Source organism: Mangifera indica, chromosome 15 (genome assembly GCF_011075055.1).
Source record: "Mangifera indica cultivar Alphonso chromosome 15, CATAS_Mindica_2.1, whole genome shotgun sequence".
NCBI classification, from domain to species: domain Eukaryota; kingdom Viridiplantae; phylum Streptophyta; class Magnoliopsida; order Sapindales; family Anacardiaceae; genus Mangifera; species Mangifera indica.
Window position 1 is genome coordinate 11,265,993 of NC_058151.1, and position 23,910 is coordinate 11,289,902.

General features: G+C 31.8%; 2 protein-coding genes across 6 annotated transcripts; both read left to right on the top strand.

The window, feature by feature from the left end:
- Positions 1–1,848: 1,848 nt before the first annotated feature.
- LOC123197349 (RAB11-binding protein RELCH homolog) lies at positions 1,849–10,996 on the top strand. 5 transcript variants are annotated; one of them, XM_044611603.1, is made up of 20 exons: positions 1,856–2,185; positions 3,569–3,721; positions 4,205–4,383; positions 4,875–4,982; positions 6,079–6,249; positions 6,332–6,880; positions 7,131–7,205; positions 7,304–7,432; positions 7,520–7,594; positions 7,692–7,901; positions 8,122–8,274; positions 8,371–8,582; positions 8,707–8,824; positions 8,908–9,040; positions 9,113–9,314; positions 9,392–9,497; positions 9,582–9,722; positions 9,810–9,933; positions 10,075–10,191; positions 10,408–10,996. In XM_044611603.1, the coding sequence occupies exons 1-20, from the start codon at positions 1,987–1,989 to the stop codon at positions 10,791–10,793; spliced, it is 3,540 nt and encodes a 1,179-aa protein (XP_044467538.1). In that variant the 5' UTR covers positions 1,856–1,986; the 3' UTR covers positions 10,794–10,996. The 5 variants fall into 5 exon arrangements, 4 of the variants coding, with proteins under 4 accessions (XP_044467536.1, XP_044467537.1, XP_044467538.1 ...); XM_044611604.1 differs by having other exon boundaries at positions 4,211–4,383; XM_044611601.1 differs by having other exon boundaries at positions 1,855–2,185; positions 8,908–9,314.
- A 9,072-nt stretch (positions 10,997–20,068) lies between these two features.
- Positions 20,069–22,271, top strand: LOC123198326 (putative glutamine amidotransferase GAT1_2.1). Its single transcript, XM_044613011.1, has 4 exons — positions 20,069–20,226; positions 20,329–21,059; positions 21,541–21,753; positions 21,826–22,271. Exons 1-4 carry the CDS (start codon positions 20,136–20,138, stop codon positions 22,087–22,089), a joined length of 1,299 nt encoding a protein of 432 aa, XP_044468946.1. The 5' UTR covers positions 20,069–20,135; the 3' UTR covers positions 22,090–22,271.
- The last annotated feature ends 1,639 nt before the right edge of the window (positions 22,272–23,910 follow it).

Here is a 23,910-nt window from a genome sequence, read left to right on the forward strand (position 1 = left end):
TCGGCGTTGAGAGACGTCATCTGGGAAGACGACTTGTCTTCATATGGGAAGACAATCATCTTCTTAGACGACGTTTCTCGATGCCAGAGGGGTTGGGGTGGAGTTTAAGCGAGCCATCGGAGGAAGGGAAACCATTATGAGGGAGAGATGGCTGACGATGGGGTTGGAGAAAGTGAACGAATTTTGAAACTAAACCCTAGAGGGGGCAATGTGATTTTTTCAAACTTGGTTTAGGGGAGAAAAATTAGTTTTTTAAATTTAGGGGAGAAAAATGAAATATCTAAATTTATTTTTAATATTAAATATAAAATGATGATTTTACCCTTAAAATTAACAGATTTAAACGGTTATAGATGAGTAAATTGAGATTTTCAAAGTTAACAGGAGAAACTTTGGGAAACCATCATACTTTGGGAAACCATCATACTTTGGTTGGGAAATAGTCCTTTGGCCTAATAAGTTCATAAATTATAAGCAACGCTGTATATACACACTTTGAGTACACAAATAATGTGTTATCATGTGATTGAGTGTTAATTTATCTTTAATTTAAAATCATTTAATTATATGTTATCACATCATTTATATATTCATCTCGTATACTCAAAGTGTATACATATAATTTTATTGATAAATTATATAGTCTAGTTCATAAAAATTAGATTCATAATTTATAGACCTGAAAAAATTTGACACGACCTATTAACTCAATACAATATAACACAAAAAAAATTAGGTTAGAGTTATGATTTTCAACACGAAAAGTATTTTAGGTCAAGGTAGGGTTGATCACAAAAAAAGGATTGGATTAGAGTTGAACGAAATTCAAGTGAGTTGAATGAAATTAAATTGAATTGATCCAAACTAACCTGAAAATTTAAAATAAAATATTTTATAACATCATGACAACAAAATCCTCAATATCCGTAATTTTCTTCATTTGACATTAAAAGTTTCGATCCACAAAATTTTTATTTTCTAATTCGAATCAACAAAGAAATTAACATTGCATCACCAATACCAAATCTACATCATCTAAAGACATTAATTTTAATTTAGTAACTCTTTTTAATAAACTTGTAAAAAACTATTGTAGTTTATTTGTTTTTTTTTTATTGGTGTATTAGAAGTACTATTGATTTAAACTTATTATATTCGGTATGATAGATTTATATATTTATTAATGGTTTTAATATGTATAATAATTACATTCATCATAAAAATTGAAAATTAAATTTCTTAAATATTTGACAAGTAAATATAAATCTTGTCGGTTATTAATTGCATTATTTTGAAGTTGAAATTATAGATTTATTTGAGTTATTGATTATCATACATGAAGACAACAAGCAAAGTGTTCATATTAACATGAAATTAAACAATTTCATTTTGACAAAATATCGTTTTATTAATATATCTTTTTATATATTATTTTGTAATAAATTGTGTTATTTCTTGACATTTGATAACATGTGTTGTTTTATAACAAATTGTGTTGTTACATATTATGTTTTAACATAACTTTTTTTGTTACATAGTTTCGGTTAATTCAGGTTAGATCAAGTCAACCCAAAAATATTTTAATTTGGTTTACGATTGAAAAATTTTTACATAATTTTATTTCGGGTCAGATTAAGGTTTAAGGTCTTTGATACAGAACCCAAATTAATACGACTCAAACTGACAAATCTAATAACACAATAAGTTAATAAATATTATCTCATATGTTTTTTTGGGTATGTTTTGGAGACTATTTTCAAGAATTTTAAATTATTTTGAAAATAGTCCTAAAAAATAAAACTATTTGACAGTTCATTGTGTGTTGGTACTCCGGGTAACACCCAATCACCGCTTCATTTCTCTCAACGGCTCACAACGGCCCTGAAATTTTTTTGGAATATTTGCTTTTGGATCTAGCGAAGAAACTTTCATTTCCATTTTGTTTGGAATGTGGTTGGCATGAGCACCGTTACCAGAGACTGAAGCATGGATGTCGAGAGATCGTCGCTTTGCAATTGCGTGGTGAATTTCTTGTTGGAAGAGAAGTACCTTTTGACAGCATTCGAGCTCTTACAAGAGCTTCTTGAAGATGGCAGAGACGATCAGGCCATTCGCCTCAGAGAATTCTTTTCAGATTCAGCTCAATTCCCTCCCAATCTCATCTCTCGCTTCAACTCTCTCCGAGGTTCCTCCAACTTCTGTATCTTTATATACTTGCTGCGCAAATCTTTGGATTTGAATTGAAAATTACTGATCAAATGAATGGCATTGACAGTTTGAAATTATAACGTTAAGAATCTGTGATCAGAATTTTTTTCTTCACTTTTTCATGATCTGAAACCATGTTTACAATGAATGTTTAAATGTAGTGCAGCTTGCGAGATTGGTTAGTTAAGGCATTAATATATTCTAAATTCTTAAAAGTGAAAACACTGGATGTTTCGTGACATTCCGATCATTATTTCTTATTTTGAGCATTCAAAGCTTACGAAACCTTTTCTATTCAAGATTCATTGTAATGTAGAGCTGAAGCTGTTAGTAAAATGATAATCAGGATCAACACTGTTTGATTTTACAGAGTGAGGCCTTCATTATTCAGTGACAATGTAACGTAAGTCAGGTAAAATTTCATTTTTTTTAAAGGGGCATTCAAAGGGAGATTACTTGTTGATTGTGAAAAAACTGAATTAATATTTGATGATCTCTAATCATATTTTTGAATTTAAACCAAAATTTTTTCCTGTCTTTGAGTATTGGATATGAACCTTATATGTTTCTCAATATTGATAGCAACATGAGTAGTGTAGTCAAATGGATATGGAAAATTCAATTCCTTTCTTTGAGGGTCTATTTAATATAATTATTCACAGAGAAATTAGTAGTAGCTGCGCAGAAGGAAGAATAGGATGGCATTCACTAATAAAGCAGCTCAAATGTCTGTGATGGAGTGAAGAGGTTTTTTTTTTTTTTGTGTTTTTGTTTTTTTTTTTTGCAATTTCAGTAATCAACAACCAACTATTTTCACACAAACTTTGGAATGAACTGTCAGACAAGTACATGAATTCTCATAACATTCACACCTTTATGGCAGCAAACTATATACATTGTTGATATTCTACTAAAATATATTTTTTGATGGGATAGTCCAACGAAGTGCTTTCCTTTTGTTTGATGTGGTTAAACATCTATACATTAGAGGGGACATTCTGACTTAGTTCTGGGGATTTGTTTCTACAAAGAGCCAATAAGAGTGTAAGACTCAATTCAGAGACAAAATTTCCATAATAGTCTATATTCTCACCTTTAGATCATGATGTTCTCAGTGATTGGTGGCATTTTGATCATTAGAAGAGCTTGATTTTAGTTTCATGCCTATTTTTTGGTGAATAAATGAGTAAGAGTTGGTGATTATAATTTATTACGCTTCTAAACCTTTTTTGTTTTCTATTTTAGTCAATAGTTCTTTCATTGCCTCAATGACAATTTGATATTTGACTTTAAGTTTACAAGTTATGATTCAAAAACTCAAATTTGATGCTTTGGTCTCTCTGTTTATTTTTAATTGCAGTTGCAGATCCACAGAGTTTACTGGAAGAGAAATTAGCGCTCGAAGAGAAATTAGCAATTAGTGATTATGAACTCCGTTTAGCACAAGAGGACATTACAAAATTAAAGACTGATATAGACAAGAAGATTGATTTACCGAAGAATAATTTAAATGGTAATTAGAGCTTTAAAATTGATTTGTTTCCATTTTGAATGGCACTAACACATTTTCTGCATTATCTGGTTAATTGTGGATCGTTCTGCATGGTTACTTCACTTGTTGAAAATAGTGATGTCTTATAATTTTGGATTCAATGACACAATCTAGTGTTAATGATGTTTGCCCAATATTATATAGCTGCACATTTAGAAGCTTGTCTGCAAAATAATGATGGCTTTCTACATCCTTTAGAGAAAAAATTGACACTCATGCAGTTTTGTCTGGTCTTATATCATAATTTAGTTATACATTCTTCAGGCTAAGTAGTGCATAGCAGTTGAAGACTGATATCAATGTTTCTGCCCTTATTTAGAAAAAACTAATACTTCTTCAAGTAATGATTGTCCTTTGGATTTAATTATACTCATTATGCTTCTTTTTTAGCTAGCTCTATGCTTTGGCTTTTTGTGATTTCTTTAATATTAAATGCATTTGCTGAGTCAGTTGCTGCTGACAATGTGAATCATGAAACTGACTTTCAATGGAAGAAGAGCGATGCTTGTTTGTCTGATTTGGGTCCTTTGAAGGATAATGAACGTAGAGATCTTAATTTTGCTATAAAGGAATATTTACTTCTAGCAGGATACCGGCTTACAACAATGACTTTTTATGAAGAGGTATGTTAGATTTCAATTTATATTTCACGTCATTTGCTTGCCTCCTTTCAAAAATTTTTTATTTAAATTTTGTTTGTGAGAGGTGTATTTGGAAACTAATTATTTAGGGGAGATTTTGTTGATCTCCGGTGACGTTTTTGTGATCGTTCACATAGTTACCATTAAGTTATGAGAACTGACAGAGACCTCTTGAGTATGCAAATTGTTCATTGACCTCCTTTTGACTTGAATAAAATCTAAGTGTTATTTTTTATTTATTCTCCAGAAAGGTAATATTTACATACCATTCGTCAAAAAGAAAGTCAGTGAACAATTTGGAATGAGGGTCCATGTTTATCTTCAAAACTTGTGGTTGTTATGTAAACAATTCAATGGCCTTAGGAGAGTTTGCTGAAATTTTGTTGTGTCCGTAGGTGAATGTGTGTGTCTGTTACTTCATTTGGGTAGCTTTTATTTAACATGATCCTAACTTGTCAGTACTCTTACTTCAGGTTACAGACCAAAACTTAGATGTTTGGGACAACACACCTGCATGTGTACCAGATGCCTTACGGCATTATTATTATCAATATCTTTCATCCACTTCACAGGCTGCTGAGGTATATTTTAAGACAAGAGTTGAGTAGGCTAGTTGATCTTTAGGCTTTTTTAGAAATGGTATTCAACAGTTTTAGACAATGTGCTTTCTTTTGGTCCACTGGGAGTAATACAAACAGCTCACTGTAAGACAATGTGCTTTATTTTGTGGTATTGATTATAACCGGAACTTGCTGATGTTTGAGTTTAATTATTGCATATTATCTTGATTTCAAGATTAAAGAGGACATTTAACATATTTTTCATAGAGAAATGCATCGGAATGTATGTGTTTATTACAAGATTTTTGCCAACTTGTGTATTATAATGGGAGAAAATGTTCTACTCAAATATTTGAAGTAGTCTTCCAATTTATGTCTCCTCTTATAATTAATAAAACTGACACGATATTCCCATCAACTTAGATGCTATAATCTGGCATCAGTCTTTCAGGTTACTTGGATCTTGGTGAACACTCAAAAACCTTAAAATATGGGCAGCAATCATTCTTAAGATGAAAATTACTTCATTTGTGAAGCTTGCGCCTGTGGTTTACAGATACTAAGCTAAATATACAACCATCCTTCTAAACCTATGGCAATTGATACTTTGAACAGTGATTTATGCCATATGTTTTTTGTTCATGATAGTATGTTGCCAATTTGTAAATACTTTATTACATTTTGACGGAATTTTATTTTATATACGATGGCTAGTCTCTTAATTGGGGAATGCAGAAGTTAACTGCCCTTAGATTTTCAAGGTTGTAGTCTTGGATGAGTGATATTCAGTAGTTTTCTTCATTATATTATTTAATTTTTTTGAAAAATTATCTCTGTCACGGGATGTGAGATGTTCTGCTTTTGTTAAATTACCTGTATATATAGAGAATCTGTTCCTTTTTTTTTTGGTCACTATCTTGTCTGGGATTGTTCCACATCAGGTTTTTTTTTTTCTTTTAATATTTTTATAGATATCTAGTCCATTGATAAACCAACCTCAATCTCTTCTTTAATATAGTTGAAAAGCTTTGTTTCCAACATTATCCATGTATAGTATCTATCTATCTTTCTCTCTCTCTCTCTCTCTCTATATATGTAAAGGCTCCTCATGCTGCAGGAGAAAATTGCTATACTTCGAGAAAATGAATCATTGCTAAAAGCGAATGAGAGTTCGAAAATAGAAAAGGAGAGCTTATTGAAAAAAAAAGAAGTTTCCAATGGCCAAATAAGTGTATTAACCAAGTCATTAGAAGTGCTTCATAAGGAACTTAAGGACAGGGAGAACTTGGTAAGTTCACTCTTATTACACTCTTGCTGGCATTTTTCTCTTAATACTCATATTAAACATATGCGCTGATGTACTTTTGCAGGTGCAAGATTTGAGGAAAGCTTTGGAGCACCAACGGAAGGAACTTTATGATTGCAGAGCTGAAATCGCTGCACTCAAAATGCACATTGAAGTATCCCGTTCTTTGCAGAATTTGGTAGCTACTGATGTTGATGTTGTCCAATCTCAGCCCTTTGAAAAATACAAAGAAGAGATAAAAGTTTTGCAGATGGAAATTGAAAGACTAAAGGAAAAAAGTACAAATGCTCCTGACTCTGTAGTTTCTGCATATTCCGAGTCTATGCAGACTGAAGAAAAAGTAGTTGAAGTGGATGAAAACAAAACTGTAATCTCTCACCCAGTTAGTTTGGTTAAAAGTGAAGAAGCTCAGTCATTCGCAACTCGTAGCTTTGATGATAACAGTATTAAACTAACTAAGGATGTTTTACGAGAGTCAATGACAAATCCTTCATATGAAAATAATGCTTTAGCAAACATTCAAAGTATTCCCAAACAGAATGATGAGCCACCTCCAGAAGACAGTGGGCTCAATCTGAAATCAGGCAGTCTTAGCAGTGAAGCTGACAAAGCGGCAAGTACATTCTCCATATTGAGGATATCATATTCTGTCATCTTGTTTTTATCTTTTTTCTTTGTTTGGTGAGGAATGTGGGGTGCGGTGTTTGAGAAATTGTGTCAAAATTGGGAATATTTATCTTGACCTGCCATTGCTAAAAACAGGAAAAAAAATCTAAAACCTTGAAACCTTTTTCTTTTTTTTTTTTTTTTAAATCTAAACTTCTTTGATTCATTATAGCTGAAATGCTGCTGTACTTTAACAGGGTTTAGGAACCATTCACATCCTTGCAGATGCCTTGCCCAAGATTGTTCCCTATGTCCTAATAAACCATCGAGAGGTTTGCCTTGATCCATTTTAATTTACTTATATGAGTGCATCTGTCTCTAGCCATTTTTTTGGTTTGAGAATTACTTTTCATATTTTAATCAACTACAGGAGCTTCTTCCTCTGATAATGTGTGCGATTGAGTGCCATCCAGATGGCAGCATGCGAGATTCCCTAACCCACACACTGTTTAATTTGATCAAACGTCCAGATGAACAGCAGAGAAAAATTATTATGGATGTAGGTTACTGTTTGAAGTATTATATTTATATGGTCCGATAATTCTGTAGGTTGATCATAATCGTGCTTCATTTGGCTTCATCTCAGGCTTGTGTTACCCTTGCTAAGAACGTTGGAGAGATGAGAACAGAAATGGAATTGCTTCCACAGTGTTGGGAACAGGTGAGTTCTGTCATGAATTGGCTAGGACCTCATAGTTAACTTATATGTCTCATATTTTTTATTTTTGGTTTCAATTTTCTTCTTTAATGGATCACAGATAAACCACATGTATGAAGAACGTCGGTTGCTTGTTGCACAATCATGTGGACAGCTTGCAGAATTTGTCCGGCCTGAGATTCGTGATTCTCTTATTTTGTCTATTGTGCAACAACTAATAGAAGATGCAGCGACTGTTGTCCGAGAGGCTGCTGCTCGTAATCTGGCTATGCTGCTTCCACTCTTTCGGAATTTGGACAAATATTTCAAGGTCAGCCTCACTAAATATGCTTCGAGGCAATCATGGCGAAGAATTCTGACTTGACAGTTTGACTACAATGTAAGCTCTAGAACAGGTCAATAACACATGGTCTAGGGAATGGAGCCTTTTCCCCTTACCCTAATATGATGGCTTACAAGAAAAAAGTAAAAAAGAATAAATTTATACATATATGAAGCTTTTCCAATATCTCAATTCTATTTGATGATAGGTGGAGGATTTGATGTTCCAATTGACTGGCGATCTATCTGGAGTGGTGGTAGAAACAACACTTAAAGAACTAGTTCCTGCAGTGATAAAATGGGGAAACAAATTGGACCATATTTTGACTGTGTTACTTTCTAACATCTTGAGCTCTGCTCAGGTACCTTGTTTGTTGCCATTGATTTCTCATTTATGATTCCACAAATGGTTTGTAATGCTTTATCCTCTTTAACATTTCCTCTTCAAATATGTTCAGCATTGTCCAGCTCTTTCTGGGGTTGAAGGGTCTATGGAGTCACAGCTGCGTGTTTTAGGTGATAGAGACCACTGGAAAATTGAAGTTCTACTGAGAATGCTGGTAGAATTGCTTCCTTTTGTGCGGCAGAATGCAATCGAGACGTGCCCATTTTCGTCTGCTTCATTGGCACGGGGAGCTTTTCCTAGTACCTTGCTTGAATTATATGCAGGGTAACCTTCTCTTTCTATTTAGTTATCCTAATTATATTGTTCATTTCCTCAAGGAGAAATTATTTGAACTTTGAAAAAATTACAACGTTGAATTCCTTTCTGAGAGACTCTTATATCTGGCTAGGGGACATGTTGACTGGCCGGCATTTGAATGGATGCATGCCAACTGCTTTCCTGATTTAATACTGCTGGCCTGCATGCTACCTCAGAAAGAAGATAATTTGAGGAACCGAGTTACTAAGGTATTCTGTCTAATTGTGCTTGTGTTCTTTGCGCTTGAGAATTGTTCTTCCATTTATTGGTAACCCAGAGAATAATGTTGCAGTTTTTGTTGGCTGTGTCTGAACAATTTGGGGATTCTTACCTAACGTACTTAATGCTGCCTGTATTCTTGGTAGCAGTCGGGGATAATGCAGATTTGACATATTTTCCTTTAACCATTCATTCAAGAATCAAATGTAAGGGATTCGGTATTTGTGATGGTACTATTTCTGATCATGGTATGTTCTCTAATCCTTATTTGAATGCAGGTCTGAGACCGAAAACTGTTGTGGCTGAGAAACTTGCTACTATGTGTGTGCTGCCACTTCTCTTGGCTGGTGTTTTAGGTTCTCCCAGCAAACGTGATCAATTAGAGGACTACTTGAGAAAGCTGTTAGTTGAAGGCACCATGAAAGAGAATCATTCACTGAAGCACAGTGCTGAGATTAATTATGCTGTCCGCTTCCTCTGGTTTGTTTAGTGATGGACAGCTTTCTGTATTAATTACTTTCTATTTACACTCCAACTTACCGGTGTTCTAAATGCAGCACATTTGAAGAATATCATGGTGTGGTATTTAATATTTTATGGGAAATGGTTGTCAGCTCCAACTCGGATATGAAAATCAATGCTGCCAATCTTTTGAAAGTCATTGTAAGTTACACTCCTATGATGTATCATTGTCAGTTACCCCTAACATAATATTTTGCAACTATTTTGACTTCAGTAATCCTATAGGTACCGTATACTGATGCAAAAGTTGCTTCTACTCATGTTCTTCCTGCATTAGTTACTCTTGGGTCTGAGCAAGACCTGGATGTGAAGTATGCAAGCATAGATGCATTTGGAGCTGTGGCACAACATTTCAAAAATGACACAGTATGATTTTTTTTTTTTATTTGACTACATGGTTTAAACTTAATGCTGCATTCTCCTTACACTGTCCCAATAAATTGGATATTTTAGATTGTTGATAAGATACGAGTTCAAATGGATGCCTTTCTTGAAGATGGATCCCAGGAGGCAACTGTTGCTGTGGTCCGTGCATTGGTCGTGGCAGTACCACAAACAACAGATAGACTCAGAGATTATATCCTTAATGAGATATATTCTTGCTTTAGTAAAGCTTTTTCTTGTCATTATTTTTTCTTTTGTTCTAGTTATTTTAGTATCTTATAGGCTCCTGATGTCTGGCCACAAGTGTAAAATGTTTTTCCTAAGCTTTACATACATTTGTTGTCCAAGATTTTCCATCTTTCAGCAATGCCAACTTCTTCAACTGATCTGATGCATCGTCGCGAGAGAGCTAATGCTTTCTGTGAATCAATTCGTGCTTTGGATGCTTCAGGTTTACTTCTTATTATGTTCTTGTCTCTTCGTTCAGGTGCTTTTAACTTTGTTCTGATTTCCAAAAGCTCACTGTTGTTAATTGTTATGGCTAGATGTATCATTAATAGGCATGCTGGACAAACTACATTGCCCTTTTGTCAACTGCCTTGAATGCACATTTGCGTTTGGAGTTCCTACATTTTTGGTGTTTTACGCAATGCTCTGCTTGTTTCAGATCTTTCTGTGACTAGTGTCCAGGACTTCCTGTTACCAGCCATACAAAACCTGTTAAAGGATCCCGATGCACTGGACCCGGCACATAAAGAAGCCCTTGAAATAATACTGAAAGAAAGGACTGGTGTAAGTTATGACACTATCAGTAAGGCCACGGGTGCTCATCTTGGGATTGCATCATCTGTTACCAGCTTCTTCGGTGAAGGCGGACTTCTGGGCAAGAAAGAAATTGCAGGGCTGCTACCACCACCTCTTGAGCCAGTTGAGCCACCAGCCACAAACACTGTGCCATCTCTTCCGGCCGAGGACACTAGATTCAGGCGAATCATGAGGAGAAGTTTGACAGATATGCTAAGGGGCAAAACAAAGACCGCAGAAGACAAGTAATGTATTTCTCATCTCCCAATTTATTTAATTATTTAATGATTTTGTTTGCCATTTTTCTGGGTTAAAATGGCAATTGAGAAATATGATTTTTTTAAAGGTTTCCTCATGTTTTGATTCCCTTTCTAATGTAAGACCAATATATGGTCAATCCATTAAATAAACATTTTCAGGCCAAACCTAATAGGTGAAAATGTAATTAATTTCTGCAAAAGTTGTATATATTATTTATATATAAAATTATATATATTATATATAATTTTGTATAGACATAATAATATATCATTATATAATTAAGTAATTTTAAATTAAAGAAAAAATAATACACAATCACATTATAATATGTTATTATTTATATATAAAATTATATATATTATTTAAACATATAATTTTATTGATAATACAATTATTTTAGTAATTTCCCCCATGTTTATGTACGACCAAAAGTAGCCCTCAATATGTTTCCATCAACCATAGCAAAATGGAAATAAAAACATTGGGTATTCAAAATTTTACAAAAGTCTACTCGTGAACCTCGATAAATAGATAGACATGGATGAATATTTATATTAAGAAAATCACTAAAATACATTTTACTAGAGAGAATGAGTTTATTGGCACACATCTCTTTTCGTTGGAATTAAGCAAAAGTATATGTTTAGTTTAAGTAATTTTTATTATTAAAACCGAAAGGTTATCATAAAATGTATCCTTTAAAAGATTAATAATTATACTACAATATTATGTTTAAGTAAATAAGTATATATAAATTATGAGTAATATTGTATATATAATTTTTATATATAAATAATTATATGTCATTATATGATTGGATAGTTAAAAATTAAAAATACATTAACTCACAATTATAAAAAAACACGTCATAATTTATGTATAAAATTATACATTATTTTATTAATAAACTATACTTGTGTTTAATTAATGATAAAAAAATGTTGAAATATTATTTCATTTAAATATTTTTAATATATTAAACTAACTTTACTAATAGAAAAGTTATTTTTATAATATTCTAATATATAAGAAAATGTATTAATCACATCAACTCTATATTATTTACTATATTGGTTTGGTATAAAATATTAATTTAATATTTTATTATATAATAAAATTAATATAATAATAAAATATAAATTATTAGAATAATTTTTTAATTCTCCGGAATTCGAAGGCAGCTTAACGGTATGTAAACCCATATACTCAGAAGAAAATCAAACTAATAGAAAAGGCTTCCTCTCTCAGTAAGAATTTAAAAAAGCTTTCGTTATCTCTATGGGTTTGTTAAAACACGGCAGGTCAGGCTTAAGATAATATTTCTGTGGTTGAAATTCTAGATACACTCAATGTTTTAAAATCACATTAATGACCAAATCGGTTATTTTATTAATTTACAGTTCAATCGATTTAATCAAATAATCAATCAATTTAATCAATTGTTAAATTATTATATATATTTTTAATAATATCAAACATTTATCATATTTTTTAAACATAAAACATATATAACCTAATTTGAAATAGATTAATTAAATAATTGATGTTTTATTACATAAATAATATGAAAAACCAATTATAAATTATTGCTTTTAAATAGTTTTTTCAGTTCAAAGGATTTATCAAATTTAATAGAATTTCAAATAAATCAATATTAATATACACGCGGGGTCAAATTATAAAACTAAATCAAATTATAAACTGATTTACATGATTTAACCAGTCAAACTAATTGATTTGATTTAATTTTAAAAACATTGATTCTACAAATGAAAACTAAGGGTGGCAACTTCAATAGATTTTTTTTTAATATCATGCTCCAAGTGAAAAGATGATGATATTGGTGAAAAACAAAAACAAAATGTGTTAAATCAATAATGTTCATAATTAGTCATCACAATTTGTGATTTAAAGAGTTAAATACGTTTAAGTTTCAAAGAAGAAATAATAAACTATCTATTAAAAGAATTAAATAGTAATTGGATTCCCCACAAAATGTTTAATTTTCAATCTTCATTATATATATGATACTCGATAATTGCATGAAACATCATGGGGCTAATCTTATTCAATTCACCAGCTCCCTCTATAAATTCATTGACAAACCCTAGCCAGAACCACCATCACCAACAATCTCTTTAATTAATTTTTACTTGTTTCAATATTCTCTCCCTTTCTCCCCATCAATTTAAGCTTGAACAATGAAGAAGGTTAAAGTAGCTTTTATGCTGTGTTTGGTGGTAATGGCATTGATTAAGGAAGTGCATGGTGCAGCGGCAACATGTAACCCAATGGAGCTGACCTCATGCGCGTCGTCGGCCACCTCTGCAGCGACACCATCGCGAGCTTGCTGCAGCACGCTGAGGAAGCAGAAGTCATGCCTTTGTGGGTACCTCAGGGACCCAAATCTGAGGAAGTATGTCAACTTTCCCAATGCTAGGAGGGTTGTTGGTACCTGTGGTATTTCGTTCCCTATATGTTAATCAATTGAAGCTTTCCCTTAGAAGTTTACGTGATTAATGAATAAGGACTATGCATAATCCATGGTGTGTTTAGAATTAATATATTGGATAAAGAATGGTATTCATGCGTGTACTCTACATCTCTACTCATGGAGACTGAAAAATAGAAAAAATATAGTGAAGTAATTAGTATAGCAGTTATGAATAAATCTAGTGCTTGGGTTGTCTTGTTCTTATGTTTAATTTACTGTAATTAATCATGCCATATTATTAGTTATTCACCTTTTTTTTTTTCATGATTGACCCGTAATTTTCTAAAAAATCTGATTATTTAAATATAGAGTATTTACTTTTTAGATCTCACAAAACAGATGGATTACTTACAAAACCAATAAGGTATCCATAAGACTTACAATTAACCATTCTAAAAAGGAGTATGAATTTTAGATTATTAAATCCGTATCCGTTTTAGACTTGTACTCATGGATAATGAGTTTTTACAGACGAAATAGACAAACCCATGAGTTACCTGTTATTTTTTTCTTCTTCAATATCAACTTTGTAATACATTCAACACAAATTTCATATATTTTTCTTTTTTTATATGAAATAAAGGCAAATACATCCTAAAATACATAATTTTTGGTGAAAATATAATACCTAACTGCTCAGATTTTTAAAACCATACATAACACAAAGGCTCCTCCCAATCGACAAAAGGAATAGACGGCAAGAGAGTGATATGTTTATGTGTACTACATTCTCAATCAGCTCCTCATCATCATCATCATCTCTCCCACCCAGTTGAGAGTTATTTGTTGGGTGGGAAATTAACTACATGGAAAATTTCTTCAAATTACCAAGCATTTATCTAACAATTCCTCAGTAACCGCCACCCACTAAGAGACTTATATGGCACCCATCCTCATGCGAATTCCCTCCAAAGAGATTACATGATGGAAGAGGAAGTGATAACTTATTTGGCTTATCATGTGCATCATTCTTGTAAAACCTAGCAGAAGAAGAAATCGTTTATAATCTGTCAGGACTTTAACTTCAGCATCAAATGAAACTATATCTACAACGTAAAAAATGGGGAAATTATAATAAATGCCTAAAATTAAAGGGTGTTAAGTAAAATTACTCAAAAATCTAAGAATTAAGCAAAAATGCCTTCAATTTGGAAAATGACTAAACTGCCCTTATATATAAACCCCACATTTCCCACAGATTTACTGTTTAAATTAAGAGAAAAATTCGGATTTCTCACAGGCGTAACGGATTTCGATCTTTTCTGTCGATTTTTTGACAATTAAAATGACAAATAAGGATAGTACATCATCCCACTTCTTATTTGAATCAATTTATTGTTAGGAGTATTGAGATTTGAGGGAGATTTTGAGGTTTGAATGTTTAGGATTTTGATTTTGAACAATACATAAAATGTTTTGATTCTCGATTGTTTTGCTTAAATTTCTTGAGGGGTTTTGTGTTATTGGATATGTAGATTTGATTTGTGTTGAAATTAGAGACTAAAATGATGAGTTTTGGCCAGAAAATGGGTTAGAGCTATTAGCGCTATGTTAACCTCCTACAGGCGCCTGTAGCGTTGGGGGAAGAGGGGGAGATCCATGGGGTCCGTGGGAGATTTTACACTGAACCGTGAAAACCGGGTGGAAATTAACTTTTTTAAACTATAGGATCTATAGGAGATAGACTTTGAATAACCATAACTTTTGATCTGAGAGGAGATAAAGGGCCTATAATATATCAACGTGAAGCTCATTTCGAGCTCTATAACAATGACCATTTCATCGGTTGTGCCCAATTTGGAGGCCCAAATAAAACTGTTTCAATGTGTATTATGCAGTTGTTTTGTTTCATTAAATTTAGGATTTTTGGTTTTTATGATTTTGAGCTTGTTTATGACTAAGTTAGATTTTTTGTAGATGTAGTTTTCAAATTTAACATCTGTTTCTTTAGTTTTGTGCTTTTGGAGACATGTTTTGCGATGTAATTACAAAATTTTAGATCGATTTTTTGATTTTCTCGTTCCTAAGCTATTCAAATGTGTAGTTTTCGAAATTCAGATATGTTTTTTCAAATTTTCAAGTGATATTTTGATTATTGATATTCTAGGGTATTTTAATATATCTTTTTATTCTTAACATGTTATTTAATTCTTTTATATATTGTGTAATATCAAAATGTCCTCCATATCCCCTAAATTATTATCAAATATCCAAATGCCCCTTTACATAACATACAAACTAGATTTAACAAATAAAATTAAGTTTTAAGTTAAAATTTATATAAATATTTTTTTTCACGAATTGATTTTTTTCAATTCGAATTCAGAAATACGAACTTCTTTCTTCTTAACGAACCCGCAGTAATTGATATTAAGTAAAAATGAGAGTGAGAGTGAGTATTTAAGTGATATAAGAAGTGCATGTAATGAGAATGAGAGTGAGGGGGTTTATATAGATGTCATGAAAGGTAATTTTGGTATTTTAAAAAAAAAATTAAGGCATTTTTACTTAGGAATAGGAAAAATAGACATTTTTACTTAGGAATAGGAGAAATGAGCTTTTTTGCTTAATAAAAGGTAAAATGGATATTTGATATAATTTCCCTATAAAATGTGTCCTTAGTCATTCAAACATAGCAAAACACCCCTTGGGTAAATGTGCATAACATAATACATAAACTATAGAAACTCATAACATAAACATCATAGAAGGTCCCCTTTATGCCTCCCTATAACATTTAACTTGATGTTCATTATACTAGAGAGAAAAATTGCTTCCAAAGTTCTACAAGTTTAATATGTATCTACTAAACCACCAAAGTTTTAGTTCCTACACTACGAATTGGGCTGTAGTTATATCTTCAACCTATGTGGGGTGGATATAAAATTCTGAAACAAGATGTAGAAGAATATATTCTTTTTTTTTTTTGGGGGGGGGGGGGGGGGGGGGGGGGGGTGGTGTTAATGAGGAATGCACCTTAACCGGATCATCCCTTGGCAACAAAACCAACCATATTGAGGTGGTCAACTCTCGAATCTAGTAATCGACCTCACAACACTAAACTAAGTCAAGAGTTTGTTCTTGGAATATTGATAAAGGAGATTTGAATTTATACCTTCTTATAAATGAAGTTTTCTGTTTTGTTATTTAAGTTATCCCTTGGGGTGGAATTTATTCATTTACCCCTTGTTTGTTTTAAAAAATGACAAGTACATCCCTACAATATTGGTCATAGTATAGTATGATATTAATGTTTTTATAATATTGTAAACCTTTAAAATAAAATAATAGTTAATTACACACTTATTATAATAATTTAATAAAATAACATAAATATATTTTTTACTAGTAAAACTAACAGCTAACTTTAATATATGGGTGAAAAATTAGTTTTTTAAAATTTAAAAAATGAAAATAATCATTCGGCCCAAAAAAATATCTCCTCACTGCCATAAGAGCTAGAGAAGGCAAAACTAAGGTGCCCATTTTCTTGTCATCAATTCGAGATACATTTGATTTGTGATTTTTTTGAAAAGGATATATTTGATTTGTGATTTTTTTCGAAGAGTGCTTCATGGCCGAGTCGATTTCAAGGTTGAAAACTCAATTACAGTTAGGGGTGGATTCACTTCAATCCAAACTAGAGTTTTGGTTTACTTAAGTTTAGCTCAATTCATAAGAATCAAGGTTGATGAGTTTTCACATAGCTGCTACCTATTGTAAACAGACTTACTTTTTTTATTTCTAATCATATTTCAATTTTCTTATATATATTTTTTTATTATAATAGATAAATTTAAAAATAATTTTTCATAATTAAATTTTTTTTCAAACTAAAGCTTTTAGCATGACTCAAACTCAGACTCGAGCTATAATAACTCATTTTAAGTTCGATTAAACCAACTCTATTGAAATCAATTTTAAGTAAAAATTGGAACCCAACATTTTTAGAACCAAAATCAAACAATTCTAAGTGAAAGTTGGAATTCAAACATCAGGTGCCGGTCGTTTTAGTTCCAATTATCTTCTGCACAACATTTTTTTTTTTTTCTCTCTGAGTTTTAGTCGTCCACTAATTTATTTAAAAGAGTTATTCAATGGTGATGATCAAGAAAAATTTATAAGGAACAACATTGATGATTGTTTTCTGATTTAAAATATTAATTATATTATATTTATTTAATTCAAGATACACTCCTCTAAGTGAAGCAATGAACAACGAGCTCAACACTTAGGAATTGCAATACCACACACGGTGGAGAACTTCTTAGCTACGCGTGCATCAATTAAACGCCCGTAGGTTGGGTCCTTCATGTAATCACAAAAGGCACTGCTGTTGACTCCTCAGCTTGCTGCAGCACAGTGCAGTCGGGTTTGCAGGCGATGCCACAGCAGGCAAGCATGGCATCAGATCCTGGGGACTACACGCTGCTGCCTCCGCCACAGGCACTTCTTTTGAAACCATCGAAACAACCATCAGCACTGCCACCACCAAAACAAAACCATTACAGACCCTCTTCATGCTTACGATGCTGGCCTAATTTTCTTAATCTAAAGAAGTAAACAAAATAATAGAGCTAGCTTAACTCAGGCAAGTTGGGGCAGAATTTATTGATTGATGGTGATGAAGGTGATGAAATAAAAGTAGTCGTGTACGTCAGGGGAGCCTGCCAACCAATTGAGGGTTGTGAGAGGTGTCTTCGGCAGGGTGGAGGCGTAGAACAAGCGTTAGTCATGGAGACCCAAGAGAGACTGATCGGACTTTTCTTAGTTCATGATGACATATGGATGCCATTGCAGATTTTAAGGGGCTCAGATTTCAAGGAACACATAGAACATGTTTGGCAATTTAATGATACTTTAAAAACTATAAAAATATAACTTGAAATCACATTTGACTATAAAACATAGTTGGAAATTAATTTGAATTCCAACGAGAGATGTGTAGAATATAGTAATTTATGGAAAAAAGAAACTTTTTTATATTTTTCAACAAAAAATATAAAAAATTTTAATGTGTTTTCTTTGCTTTACTTGTTTCATGAGAATAAAAAGCAAAATAAACTAGTGGGTGTTCTTATATTATATATACGTCTCGATTCTAAGCACCATGAATTAATAGAGAAGGACGTCCATAAACTAATTTAAGGCTATTTTAGTTATTTTCATATATTACAAGCTATTTTAGTTTCATATATTACAAGATTAATATCACTTCCCCGAAAAACAGTCAAAATACATTTTTTCTTTGCTGACTCATAAATTCATCACTTAGATCTTTATATGCAATTACAAAAATCAAAACCTTAACTAAGACTATTCCACATAGTCAAAATAGTGTTGTCAGGTGAGACATTCGTAAGATTGCACCTAGAATGATGCGGTTTGCTTGAAATCACTCTTAGGATGGTGCGATCCAACCAAAAAAGGCTTGAATCACAAGTCCTAGTGTTATTCAAGCCCGATCGTAACTAGGATAATATGATTCAGACAAACATCTTTAGTGTAATTCCAATCAAATCGCATCATCTTAAGTATGATATGATCGAGGTAACACTTGTGATTCAAGCCCGATCGTAACTGGGATAATATGATTCAAACAAACATCTTTAGTGTAATTCCAATCAAATCGCATCATCTTAAGTGTGATATGATCGAGGTAACACTTAACTGATTGGTCAATAACTTCTATTGTAGACAAATTTTTTAATTTTATTTTTTAAATTATTAACTATAAAATTAATATACACCATAACCAAAAACATTTAGTAAAGGTATGAGAGAAACATTTCAGAGATGATAAAGAGTATTTTCATCTTTTTAATGATTCTAGCATTCTGATTAACATATTTCACTCAAACACGAGTAGAAATATGTCTCCATGGCAAACCCCCTGGATAGAAAATGGTCATTCCCTCGATAGCTTTTACGTGCGTGCATGACGCATCTTTGAAATGAAAAAATAAAAGGTGACAAACACAAGTGGATAAGTGCACCACCAAACCAAAAGGAGGCACTGATTTTGCCACCAAACACAAGTGGATAATTGAAAAGTTTGCTATTTAACTGAAAGAAATTCCCATGCTTAGATGTTGTTGTTATCTCATTTCTACAAAATACTAACTTGTTCCCAGCTCAGCTTTGACCCAGTCTCAGAAATGCCACCCTCAATACCAAGATGAACATAAATGGCAACGTGTCAATACAATTCATCCTTTGCATTACCAAACCCAACTTCATTCCAGATAACCATCGCGCATATTTTAAGGGTGACTATCATTTCATATAAATTTAAGCATATAATCAAATATTTTTTTTTACTTTAATCCCAATACAAAATTTGACATAAAACTAGCATTCAGAGAGGATATTCGAATAATTCAAAACTAATTAATATATAATTATAGGACCAGAATAAATGAATATTCTCCCATAAATAATCAATTTTTGTTTTACTTGTGATTTTTTGGGAAAACATTATTTTTTTTGTAACGAAAAACTTTATTCGAGCCAGATAATTACTTTTGGGATTAAATTAACTATATTGAACAAAATAAATCTCAGATCTAATGATCGATTTCAAAAAATATTGATTTATTGTAGGCAAAATTTGGTAAAAACTGTCCCCCAAGTTATGTAAAAAAAAAAAAAAATTGAAATCAGACGCGGCGCCTGGAGATTGTGCACATGTCTCACTCGCCAACTTTCCATCATAGACAAATATTTATACCAAATCAAACGCTAATCGATTTTGTACTCTAAATTCATTCAAACAGAACCAAAACGCAAGCTAAAAAGCTGGCAATCTAGCTTGGATATCTAATCAATACATCCTTATGGCTTCTCCTGATCTCTCTGTGATTCTACCTCGAGTTCTCATCGTCTCCAGACGAACCAATCGCAAGAACAAATTTGTAGATTTCGTTGGTACACTATCTCCATTTCTCTCTTAGTACATCATAGTTAATCATTTTTATTCAATTTGTGAAATATTGATGAAAACTTTGAAACTTTGCGATTGATTTTCAGGTGAATATCATCTTGATCTTATAGTTGGCTACGGTGCAGTGCCAGTTATTGTACCTCGAGTTACTGGGGTGCATAAGTTATTAGACAGCTTTGAGCTGATTCACGGTGTTCTTCTTTGTGAAGGAGAAGATATTGACCCGTCGTTATACGAAGATGAAACGTCAGGTCTTTCTCCGGAAGAATTGGAAGAAATCCGGCGAATACATGCAAGTGATACTGCCATCGATAAAGAAAAGGATTCAATCGAATTAAGGCTCGCAAAACTTTGCCTGGAAAGAACAATACCGTATCTGGGTATTTGCAGAGGGTCCCAAGTGTTAAATGTTGCCAGTGGAGGCGCCCTTTACCAGGACGTAGAGAAGGAAATCTCACAAAAATGTGCTGAAAATCAGAGAGTTGCGCATATTGATTATCATAATTATGATGGTCACAGGCATCGAGTAAAAGTGGTGGAGAAAACTCCTTTGCATGATTGGTTTAAGGATTCTTTGGAGGAAGAAAAAATGGAGATTTGGGTTAATAGTTATCACCACCAAGGTGTTAAGCGATTAGCTCAACGTTTCGTGCCTATGGCTTTTGCTCCAGATGGTTTGATAGAGGCGTTCTATGATCCTGATGCTTATAATCCTGAAGAGGGTAAGTTCATAATGGGACTCCAATTTCATCCTGAACGAATGAGGCAGCCCTACTCAGATGAATTTGATTATCCAGGATGCCCATCTGCTTATCAGGTTTGTAATTATCCAATTAAATTAGATTTCTATGTAAGATTTATTTTAAATAACTAAATGAAATTGATTTAATAGGTTATAGGAATACTTGAAATACCATGATACAATCTAAATCTATAAAACTCCTGAAATTACTTGAATTATAATGTTTTCCCTTTTGAAACCTCTGACAAATTTCAATAAGAAAAACTATACCATATTTGTTTTACAAAAAAAATCTAATTAATTTATAATAGGTTAGTGAAATTTCATCAAAAATTCACTAAACCGTAAAACCCATATTAGTGTCATCTAACCAAATTGGGATTTATTTTTATTTGATCACTTAAGTTTGTCCATTTTATATTACATTATTCAATTATCTGATTTTATTAAATCAAAATTATAATTAATGTTTGTTTATCTAAAAAAATATTCTAACATTCCAATATACAGATAATGTAAAAATTATTGATTTTGGATTCCGGTGTAAATTGTGCAGGAATTTGTGAAAGCAGTCATAGCTTATCAGAAGAAGCTTAATAGTAATTCAACTTGTATCCCAGATCCTATATTTCTAAACCGAGAAATGGAGAACAAAAGAAAAACTATAATCAAGAGTTTCTCATTAGCAAGAGGCATTTACATGTCTGGCCGTGCGATGAATCCATCAAAAGAATCTAAACGAATTCAAACCCGGGCATATTTTCATGAGGTAAGTATATAGAAAACACAGTAGATATTTTCAGAATATTAACCTTATAATTTTGTGTAATATATTTGACAGTCAAACACGGCGTTGAGTTTGCAACAAGAGAAAAGGCTGAAGCAAATGGGTGCAACAGTGAGAAACGCAAATTCCTACCTGGAGAGACTGAAATTGAATGAAGAGAGAGAAAGACTAGCTCAAAATGTGATGGGGAAGATGACAGTGGAGAGGTTATCCGATCTCATGTCTTTCTATCTGATGATGAGCCAGATATGTACAAAGTCCTGGAAAGAAAGCTTCATGGGTTTGTCAACTACTGAGAATGACCCTTCGCACTCATGAAAAGGCAGATGTGTTGCTTAGAGTCATTTGGTTGAGGATTCACAGGATTCTTGGCTGAAAGTACTGGAAAGACTGAATCTAAATGTACCTTTGTGTGTTTGTCTTAATTTTTACTTCTTTTTCCAGCACAGATAATGGGAATATGTGATCAAAAGTACAAGCACGTAGTGGCTGTTCAATAAATTATGACAGACAAGCTTGTTTTTTTTTTTTTTTCCCTATTTCTATCATTAACATTTAGGCCACATGAGTTTTTCCTATTAGACCTCAAAGATTATTAATACCAATAAGTCATTAAAATTTTCAAAATAAAAGTTTGAATTTAAATCTCTACAATATTTATAAAATTTAAAATAATAATTATAGATTTAATTACTGTGTTCTAGATTTATCCATCTAATAAATACAAACAAGGTTTTTTATTACTAAAAAAAGACTATTCTCACCTAAGGTTTAGTATATTTTTAAACTTTTATTCGCAAGATTTCAAAAATCAAAATATTTACCATTCTATTAAAATTTTCTATTAAAATTAAGTATAAAACTGTTATTTACTTTTAATCTTATCAATAAAATTTAATAAAAAAATAAGTATTTAGATTTTTAAAATTTTATAGATAAGAGTTTAAGAATACATTAAATTTCTGATAAGAATAAGTCTTTTGGTCTTACATTTAATTTATATTTTACAAACGGGGAACTATTAAAAATATATAGGTAGAATGACTATTTTTCACCTTTAAATTTGAAAAACCATATTCTCATTGGTAAGTTAATTTTATCAATGTAAAAGATTAATTTGATATAGAGATAATTTTTCCTAAAATTTTCACATCATAACATTTATTAATTATATTAAAGTTATAAATGTAATTCACTGTATTTTTAAATTCTTCTCTTTTTTTCTTTATTTTCTGTTTCCTCTCTTCCTTTTTCTTTCTTTCCCTCCCTGGTCGCATTGTACTCATGTTTCAAGTTTCTCCATTTTTTGTTGAGGATATCATAAAGACCCATTCAAGTGGTGAAGTATAAAGTCTAGTTGAGAATAATGGCAAGCGGGGGAAGGCAAGAGCCATCGGAGAGATTTCAATTCCCTACATTGGCGCGTGGGCTTTGTTATGGGCCATTAAAAAAAAGCCCATAATAAAGCTTAATTATAAATATACATATAATCCGATTTAAATTATAAAATTAAATTAAATTGTTTAAAAATTATTTTTTAAACCAAATTAAACTATAAACTTTATTTTTTTAAATGCATATAAATAACTTTATTTAACAAAATTTTTTGATATATAATTAAGTGTACATTTTATATATATATATTGCATCATTTTCTTTACATATATATATAAAACCCTAAATATATATATTTCATATTTATTTTACTTATTTATATTATATTCTATAAAACTATAATTAATTAATTCTATTAAATAATATATATTTAGTAATAAATAATTTTAATATATTCAAACTGTATTAAAAAACTCTCTTAAATCGTATTTTTTTAATTTAATTTGAAATCTAAAATAATTTAATTCGGATGGAAAATTTTTTAAATTGCTTTTTTCAATTGTATTTAAAAATAGTCTTAAATCATATTTAACTAGACCATACCCACCCTTACTTTATTAACAAAATTCTCCATATTGATTAGTGTCAAAATAAAAAAGCTTAATTGAGAATGATCATATTAGTGTTGGACTTTGGCCCTATTTTTGGCCCGCTAAAATAGGTGGTTCAATTCCGGCCTGACCCATGACATTTAGTTTATCCAACTGAAGTCCAATGTTAAAAATGAAAGCCAATATTAATCGA

Bases quoted from the DNA above. Each gene is read 5' to 3' on its own strand.
- LOC123198326 (XM_044613011.1), top strand. From the start codon at position 20,136: ATGGCTTCTCCTGATCTCTCTGTGATTCTACCTCGAGTTCTCATCGTC. The intron at 20,227-20,328 runs GTACACTATCTC...ATTGATTTTCAG, and splicing joins CAAATTTGTAGATTTCGTTG to GTGAATATCATCTTGATCTT. The intron at 21,060-21,540 runs GTTTGTAATTAT...TAAATTGTGCAG, and splicing joins GATGCCCATCTGCTTATCAG to GAATTTGTGAAAGCAGTCAT.
- LOC123197349 (XM_044611601.1), top strand. From the start codon at position 1,987: ATGGATGTCGAGAGATCGTCGCTTTGCAATTGCGTGGTGAATTTCTTG. The intron at 7,902-8,121 runs GTCAGCCTCACT...ATTTGATGATAG, and splicing joins ATTTGGACAAATATTTCAAG to GTGGAGGATTTGATGTTCCA. The intron at 9,315-9,391 runs GTTTGTTTAGTG...TTCTAAATGCAG, and splicing joins TATGCTGTCCGCTTCCTCTG to CACATTTGAAGAATATCATG.